The 7861-nt window shown below is 35.0% G+C and overlaps 3 protein-coding genes across 3 annotated transcripts; 2 read left to right on the forward strand and 1 right to left on the reverse strand.

Annotated features, from left to right (window-relative positions):
- Positions 1-173: 173 nt before the first annotated feature.
- On the forward strand, positions 174-1479 carry BDV27DRAFT_135281 (uracil phosphoribosyltransferase). Its single transcript, XM_032068500.1, has 4 exons — positions 174-513; positions 579-937; positions 992-1163; positions 1226-1479. The coding sequence occupies exons 1-4, from the start codon at positions 353-355 to the stop codon at positions 1275-1277; spliced, it is 744 nt and encodes a 247-aa protein (XP_031923081.1). The 5' UTR covers positions 174-352; the 3' UTR covers positions 1278-1479.
- On the reverse strand, positions 1452-2690 carry BDV27DRAFT_135283 (transcription elongation factor 1 family protein). The gene is made up of 5 exons (XM_032068501.1): positions 2337-2690; positions 2225-2280; positions 2079-2123; positions 1889-2027; positions 1452-1833 (listed from the first exon to the last, which is right to left on the reverse strand). Exons 2-5 carry the CDS (start codon positions 2225-2227, stop codon positions 1658-1660), a joined length of 363 nt encoding a protein of 120 aa, XP_031923082.1. The 5' UTR covers positions 2228-2280; positions 2337-2690; the 3' UTR covers positions 1452-1657.
- A 347-nt stretch (positions 2691-3037) lies between these two features.
- rps1 (40S ribosomal protein eS1) lies at positions 3038-4915 on the forward strand. Its single transcript, XM_032068502.1, has 6 exons — positions 3038-3208; positions 3274-3358; positions 3406-3431; positions 3522-4023; positions 4077-4689; positions 4739-4915. Exons 1-5 carry the CDS (start codon positions 3195-3197, stop codon positions 4218-4220), a joined length of 771 nt encoding a protein of 256 aa, XP_031923083.1. The 5' UTR covers positions 3038-3194; the 3' UTR covers positions 4221-4689; positions 4739-4915.
- The last annotated feature ends 2946 nt before the right edge of the window (positions 4916-7861 follow it).

Below are 7861 nucleotides of genomic sequence, written 5' to 3' on the forward strand. Positions count from 1 at the left end.
TAACTGGGCTAGGTCTTATGCTAAATTATATTCTAATAACTAGTCTTGTTGTTACCTTAGTAGAGTCACCAATCTAGGCCGCCATAACTATGTTTCTTTTGCTGGTTTTATGTAGAGTATTTCGTAGTCCAATTAGAAAACCACCCTGCCCGCCATCATTAGTCCAAGCTACTATCGTACTTATGCACTATCTGCGCCTGCTTGATCTCTCTCTTTTCCTTGCTACAACATCATTACATAGTACTTCCACGCGAGTTTAGTAGACCCTCAGTGGGACCACTAACCTTTTTTTTTTTCCGCCCTTCGCACCTCCATCCATCTATTAAGAACTATACCAAAGTTTTCATTGGCCATGTCTGATGAACGATTGGAAACGATCCCTTCTCCTGCCCAAGGAGTTGGCCCAATTTACAGACCCGATGGCGAGAAGCCAACAGCGACAGTGTCGAAAGACATGCCTTATGAAAATGTCCATGTCTTGCCTCAAACACCCCAGCTGATCGCTCTTCTGACGTAAGTCATACGTCTATAGAGATTTCTTAAGTCAACATCGGATGCCCAGACTGACAACTCCATAGTATGATCAGGGATAAAAGAACTGGGCGTGCCGATTTCATATTCTATTCCAACAGAATCATCCGTTTATTGGTGGAAGAGGGTCTAAACCACCTTCCAGTGGTTGAGCAAGCGGTGACAACTCCTGTAGGCCGTACCTATCTCGGTGTCAAATTCGAAGGCAAAATATGCGGCGTATCTATCATGAGAGCAGGCGAAGCAATGGAGCAGGGCTTGAGAGATTGCTGTCGATCAGTTCGCATTGGGAAAATACTTATACAGAGAGATGAGGAAACATGCAAGCCGAAGCTTTTTTACGAGAAGCTTCCTGCTGATATCTCCAGTCGATGGGTTTTACTCCTTGATCCAATGTTTGCAACTGGTGAGTCAAAACCCTTCATAGACTATAGAGTGATATTAATTGCTATCGGTTCAGGGGGTTCGGCGACTCTCGCTGTCGAAATTCTCAAGGCGAAGGGTGTACCAGAAGACCGTATCCTATTCCTCAACCTTATCGCAAGCCCTTCAGGAGTCGCAGACTTTGCGGAACGCTTCCCTAAGCTCAGGGTCGTAACTGCTTTTATTGACCAAGGCTTGGATGAGAAAAAGTTGATCCACTTCTATTCGCCCTTTTTCCGGATTACCTCGCTAACTGGTTGCTACAACACAGGTACATTATCCCTGGACTTGGTGATTTTGGTGATCGATACTATACACTGTGACGCCAATCACGGAATGAGGTCTAGTCTAGCATTGCTTATGAAGCATTACAAGTTTCCTCGAAATTGTTTTGACGCGTATAGGAATAATTACAGTACAGTGTAGTCGTATTGCGCATATTACTTCAAATCCATAGCTTGAGTTATTGATTTATGAGGCATGGGTAACCACAAGATTTATACCATAATAATATCATTGCAGGCATCCATTATCCCTAGCATCGAAGCCAGCTAATTGCCAAAAAAAGTATCGAATAAGCCAGTCCGCAAAGGCAGAACAGCGGTCATAACTTGGAAACAGCGACCACAGGAAAGCTACTGGGCCTTTATATTGTACGCCAACATCCCATAACTGAAAATTACTTGTATCAATCGTCATCCACTTATGCACCTGCACGATCTTCATCGTATTCAGCATCTTGCCCACTAGAAGACACAGTATACTCATTTGATCGCAGACCAGCGGTCTTATTATCTTCGTATCTGTTGGCAGTATCCTTGGCAACTGCATCACAAGCATCTACCCAATCCGAATATACATCGACAGCAGCAGAAAGATCTAGTGCATGAATTTGTCAGAAATGGTACTGAGATTAGTACGTTTATAAACTCACAATTAATACCGGTTTGAAACCTCTGCCCACACACCTTACAGGACAAATTTCCCAGCCCCAGCTTCTTGTCTAGTTTCACCACAATAGAATTCTCGTGGTTACAGAAAAGACATGCGAAAGATGTGGGCAATGGTTCTCTCTGACTCCAATATTAGTCTCAATAATCATCACCCGTTCCAGGGCTACTCACCTTCTTTGGTCCTTGTGGTTGTCTGCTTGACTTCTTCCGCTTGCCCTGTCACCGAATAAAGACTCAGTCATTGGACCATGATATTTCTTTCTCTTTTGTTTCCTTCTCTACATGTCCCAGGGGCACACATCAGAGGGGCAGCCTACCATGCTTCTTTCGAACGCTCGTGGGTGCTTAAGAGCTGGTATTCAGTGTAGGACAACTAAGATATCCATATCTGATTAGTTGCAGCCTGTGTAGGTTTATTTATGTACTTACTAGTTGTCTAGCCGGTATCAATGCGTATCCCCACAAAAACAGGGGGCAGTAGATTAGATACTGTAGCTTAAAGACCTGGGGTGATACTCTGTACAGGATTATAACACAGATAAGGAAATGAAGACCATGGATGTTATGGGGACTTTCAGCACTCCGCCCCTGTAATGCCGATTACATCACTCGCGTCCACATTAGAACAATGGGACGGCTATAACAGTGTACTAGTAGGTAAAGGGCATCTACACCTAAGTTCCCATGCAGCTCTAAATTATTAATAAGCCAGGGGCTTCCTCCGTAGTCAACATACCTGTACTTAGCAGTTGATACGTGCTGATAGAGGAAGGCATGTGTAGGAATACGACTAGATACTTCACCCCACAAATCAGTCAAAAACTCATATCAACCTGCAACCGCCGTCCCGAATAAAGTTCCATTGTCGTACGCTTAATAAGAGATTTGCGATAATTCGAAAGGGTCTACCATTACAATAGCTTTACTTCCTAGAAATAGGAAAAGGCGAAGGCTATGCATAGAGGACATTATAACCTTGTTCTCCCCGTAGCACATACTTATTATATCCAAGATACGGAGTATAAGATACAAAGACGTATGCTCACGTGACTTGTGTAATGAAACATCCAATCATACTGTCTGAAAGGCCCATTTGTGGGGGGATAATATTATATAATCTTGGATAGGGCCGGCGCTCTCGCTTAGCCAACTTTTCTGTGGGATTTTGATTTCAACTCTTATTCCGCCGACCAGCAGCGTCAATCCCATCGACTCCCTCCACCAGACCGCGTGGTGTGATATATTTGTCTGTCTTCGACCACTGCAAGATAGACCTGAGTCGCAGCTATGGCTGTTGGAAAGTATGCCAAATCTCACGTCGACATCATAATGCGGGACAACGACCTTGGTTGCTAATGTCTTCCAGGAACAAGCGCTTGTCCAAGGGCAAGAAGGGTATCAAGAAGAGGACCGTTGATCCTTTCTCCAGGAAGGATGAGTACTCTGTGAAGGTAGTTACAATTGGTGTAGTTCCGCGAACGTTGCTAATAGTGTTCAGGCACCCTCCACTTTCCAGATCAGAGAGTATGTTCTTTCTATATAAATTCCAACCCCTGCCTGAGAGAAGAACCGAGACCATATGTATCGGCGAACGACTGACAAGAAGCTCTAAAGTGTGGGAAAGACTCTGGTGAACCGCACCAGTGGTCTCAAAAATGCAAACGACTCGCTCAAGGGCCGGATTTTCGAGGTTTCCCTTGCCGACTTGCAGAACGACGAAGACCACGCTTTCCGTAAGGTTAAGCTTCGTGTAGACGAGATCCAAGGAAAGAACTGTTTGACCAACTTCCACGGCCTCGACTTCACTACTGATAAACTGCGATCCCTGGTCCGTAAGTGGCAGTCGCTCATCGAAGCCAACGTCACCGTGAAGACGACCGACGACTACCTCCTTCGTCTGTTTGCCATCGCTTTCACCAAGAGGCGTCCCAACCAGATCAAGAAGACCACATACGCCCGCTCCTCTCAGATCCGCGCCATTCGCAAGAAGATGACCGAGATCATGCAGCGGGAGGCCGCCAGCTGCACTCTCTCTCAACTCACCACGAAGCTTATCCCTGAGGTTATTGGCCGCGAGATCGAGAAGGCGACGCAAGGAATCTATCCTCTTCAGAATGTTTGTGGTGTCTCCTATCCTCCGGTTTGAATCGGAAACTAAGATGCTCCCAGGTCCACATCCGCAAGGTTAAGCTTCTCAAGGCCCCTAAGTTTGATCTGGGCGCTTTGCTGAACCTACATGGCGAATCTACCACCGACGACAAGGGTCACAAGGTTGAGAGGGAGTTCAAGGAGCAGGTTCTTGAGAGCGTCTAGATCTTCCGTTGATCACTCTGGAAGTAAATGCAAAATCCTCTCTAGAATCAAAACTGTCACTGCCTCTGGATCGAAGATAGAAGGAGGAGGGGGAATATTCCAACTTTGTCTCCGATCAACGACAACGAAGGTCGTTCATGTGTAAGGTAGGCGGCGTCGGTAATTCAAAAAGACTATGAATTGATTTCGTTATGTGAATGCAAACAAATAAAACCGGCCCAGCTGTTGCATATTTCACTTGACCTAGCTGTCAAATGCTGTAGTTTGATAGTATGTGTGCTACTCTATGTGTGTACCCCCTTACAGGGAAGTTGTCTTGCCATTTAATGTGGTCTTTGTCAAGGCATATTCAACTGGTCACTGCCATTATCTATGGCCTACTCATTGAGTTTGATATCTTTAGGTGGCTAGTTGTAACAGACATCTTAAATACACTTCACTTATAGTATTTATTGTTGTTTGGCTTTATCCTTTAGGCTAGTGAGCTTTGAATAGTTGGAGAGCTTGTAATAAACTAACAGGCGGATGTAGGGATGCTGAATATTGATTCAACCAGCTGTAGGACCTACTTACTATTGGGCTGTCATTGGTTAATACATGGGTGGGTTGAAAATCTGTCTTGAGGACTGAAATTTAAGTGGTTTGGGTTATAGTTATGGTACCTGGTGTAACAGACTCATGGTGCGATGCCGGACTGCTGTTCTGCCAGTGTGGGACTGAATAGGTTGTGTGGATTGTGTTAGATTGGCTGAGTGATTACTATATATTATATACATAGATATAACTAAGCAATGGATAACTAATACTAGACTCTTCTATACTTAAGACTTTATCTAAGTAGAACTAGTTAGTAATTTTTCTGAATAAAACTAATATACTTTTATTTTCTACATAAAATTTTTACTTTAGTGTTATACTATAAGTTGATTGTTTACTAAGTACTATAAGGGCGCGGATATATTGTATAGGCGGCTATATATGGCAGAATAGATAAATCTCCTAGAGTATGTGATATTGATTCTGTCTTTCGATAAAATCAGTGCTATTATAGTTAATAGAACTGTAAAAAATTTTATTTATAATATTTATAAAAGTTTTTTTTTTTTTTTAATATTTATATACTCAAAATTTCTCTACAATAAATTTTTTTAAAAAGATTAAAAAATGATTATAACTATAATAATTAATCTTATAATTTTAAATTATTAATTTAATTATATAAAATTAGTAAGAATCTCTATTATAATAAAATTCTAAAGCATTAAAATAAAATATAAAGTCTTTGTAAGGAACACACAGTGACCTTAGGCTATCTAGTGCGCTACTTAGTAGGTTCTAGGGTCCGTGTAGCGCTTACTGTTGTGCCTTTTGCACTGCAAGAGTAAATGTAAAGGAAGTTGTTTTTGTTCATATAGGTCCTTAGCAACCGATAACCAGTTGCCGCACCGCTCTATCTACTACTTTCTAACAGAATATATAAAAGCTATTATAATTCCCCTAATCTTTTAAGAACTGTATCTATATAGCTTAATTAATTAACTAAGTAATAAACTCTTATAGTAATTTAGTAAATAATAAAAATATATTTTAAATAAAGATAAATATATTTCTAAGTAATAGATAGATATATATTAAATATAGAGTATAATAAATAATAAAGGTATAAGAAAAAGTATAGTATAGAAAAAAATTAATAACTATCTAGTAAATATTATAAAAGTAAAGAGTAAGTATAAAAAAAAGTTAATATTATAATAACTATATATTAAATATCTTAAAAGAGTTCTTATTCAGTAAAATATTTTCTAAGAGAATCAATTTTTTATTATTTAATAAATAATTTAGTATTGACTTTTTCTAATTACTATTTAAATTTAGTAATTTTCTTATTTTAATTCTTAAGCTACTCAGTATTTATTTTCTTTAGTTATTATCTAAGTATAATAGTTTTTTTATTCTATTTATTTCTAAAACTATTAAATACTTCTTTAATTTTTTTCTATAGTCTTTTATAAAGCCCTTTAAATTTTCTTATAGATAAAGATATATATAACTATTCTTCTATATTAAGTTAATTATTCGGGCTCGATAGAATAATAACTTACTTTATTATATTAAGCTAATAGTTAATAAATAGATTGACTAGTAGTATAGTATTAGTTAAGTTAATTATCTTAATTACTTCTTCAGTATTTAAAGATTAAGATTAATAGATATCTTTTTAAATTACTAATTATTAATTTTTTATATACTATAAGTCTTTTTTCTAATATATACTAGTCTCTGTGATACTTATAACTCCCGGTATAAATAGAATATATATAGAGAATTATATAAAGTTAATAAGTAATAGTTTTCTATATAGTAAATTAAATTATTATATTTTATTATTTTTTTTAATTTATATAATTTCTATTTAAAATCTATTTAATAATTCTGATTTAGAATAGATATTAATAAGTTAAAATATAGTTTTTATATTCTCTTTATCTATTAGAATATAATAGCTTTTATATATTAATATCTAAAACTATTTATTAATTAATACTATTACCGGTAAATTAATTAATATTCTTATTTTATAAATATTTCTATTTAATTTAAAATTTACTTGCTATCTAGTTACTCTTTTCTTAGTATTATAGTAAAGAATAGCTAATATAATTTAAATATTAGATAATTTTATATTTCTCGGTAATTAGTTATATACTTTAGAGTTAAATATTTAGAATTATTTTTTATTTAGTAATAGTTTTTTAGTCTATTTAATTATAATTAAGTATTTTTAGATCGTTTTCTTTATTATTATCTTATTTCTAAAATTTGTATAGCTTATTATTCTACCGGATTACTATATAGCTCTAGATCCTATTTCCAAGTACTCTAATCTATTTAAGAATACCAGAAGTTAAAAAATAAGTAGAGATTATTTATAAAAAGAAAATAGTTATTATATTTAAAAAGAAATTTAATAAATAGAAAAGAAAATACTAATAGTAAAGTAATTAAAAAAATAGTCAATGAAAAAAAAATTTAAAAAAATTAAAAAATTAAAAATAAAAAATTAAGATAGTTAATTAAAGAGAAATAAATTAAAGTAAGAGATAATAATATAAAGTAAAAAATTATAATTTACTTTATTTCTATTTATTTACTTTATTTTTATACTCTTAGATTGTTTTCTCTATTTTTTCTAGATTTTTTAATAGTTCTTAAGTATTATATTTAAATAGTTATCTAGTCTAGTAAACTAAGTATCTTATTAATAATTTCTTTTCTTAAGTAATCTATTTATTAAGAATATATTCTATTTTATATTAATTTATCTTGTCTAGAAACTGTTTTTCTATAATTAATAGAGATTTTAAGAGTATTTTCTTAAATAGATTTTTTAAGTTAGCCTTCTCTAAATAGATTACTGGGATAATAGAGTATATTTTTTATATATTAAATAAGTTAAGTTTGTAAGTAAATTTTCTAACTTTATAGAGTATTTTGAATAGATTTACTAATTAATAATTAAATTTTCTACTAATTTTTTTATTTATTAATAGATTATATTTTTAGTATAGTTTTAAGAATATTTTATTTTCTAGTTTAAATTTAATAGATCTATAGTTTTAATTATAATATTATGTTAT

Source organism: Aspergillus caelatus, assembly GCF_009193585.1.
Source record: "Aspergillus caelatus strain CBS 763.97 unplaced genomic scaffold BDV27scaffold_234, whole genome shotgun sequence".
NCBI lineage: Eukaryota > Fungi > Ascomycota > Eurotiomycetes > Eurotiales > Aspergillaceae > Aspergillus > Aspergillus caelatus.

What these genes read in the sequence shown, in the direction of transcription:
- BDV27DRAFT_135283 (XM_032068501.1), bottom strand. An exon ending in AACCACAAGGACCAAAGAAG is followed by an intron (nt 2,028 to 2,078) that starts GTGAGTAGCCCT and finishes TATTGGAGTCAG; the next exon opens with AGAGAACCATTGCCCACATC. An exon ending in GTTTCAAACCGGTATTAATT is followed by an intron (nt 1,834 to 1,888) that starts GTGAGTTTATAA and finishes TTCATGCACTAG; the next exon opens with ATCTTTCTGCTGCTGTCGAT.
- rps1 (XM_032068502.1), top strand. An exon ending in AGGATGAGTACTCTGTGAAG is followed by an intron (nt 3,359 to 3,405) that starts GTAGTTACAATT and finishes AATAGTGTTCAG; the next exon opens with GCACCCTCCACTTTCCAGAT. An exon ending in GAATCTATCCTCTTCAGAAT is followed by an intron (nt 4,024 to 4,076) that starts GTTTGTGGTGTC and finishes AGATGCTCCCAG; the next exon opens with GTCCACATCCGCAAGGTTAA.
- BDV27DRAFT_135281 (XM_032068500.1), top strand. Translation starts at nt 353, where the DNA reads ATGTCTGATGAACGATTGGAAACGATCCCTTCTCCTGCCCAAGGAGTT. An exon ending in CAGCTGATCGCTCTTCTGAC is followed by an intron (nt 514 to 578) that starts GTAAGTCATACG and finishes ACAACTCCATAG; the next exon opens with TATGATCAGGGATAAAAGAA. An exon ending in TGATCCAATGTTTGCAACTG is followed by an intron (nt 938 to 991) that starts GTGAGTCAAAAC and finishes CTATCGGTTCAG; the next exon opens with GGGGTTCGGCGACTCTCGCT.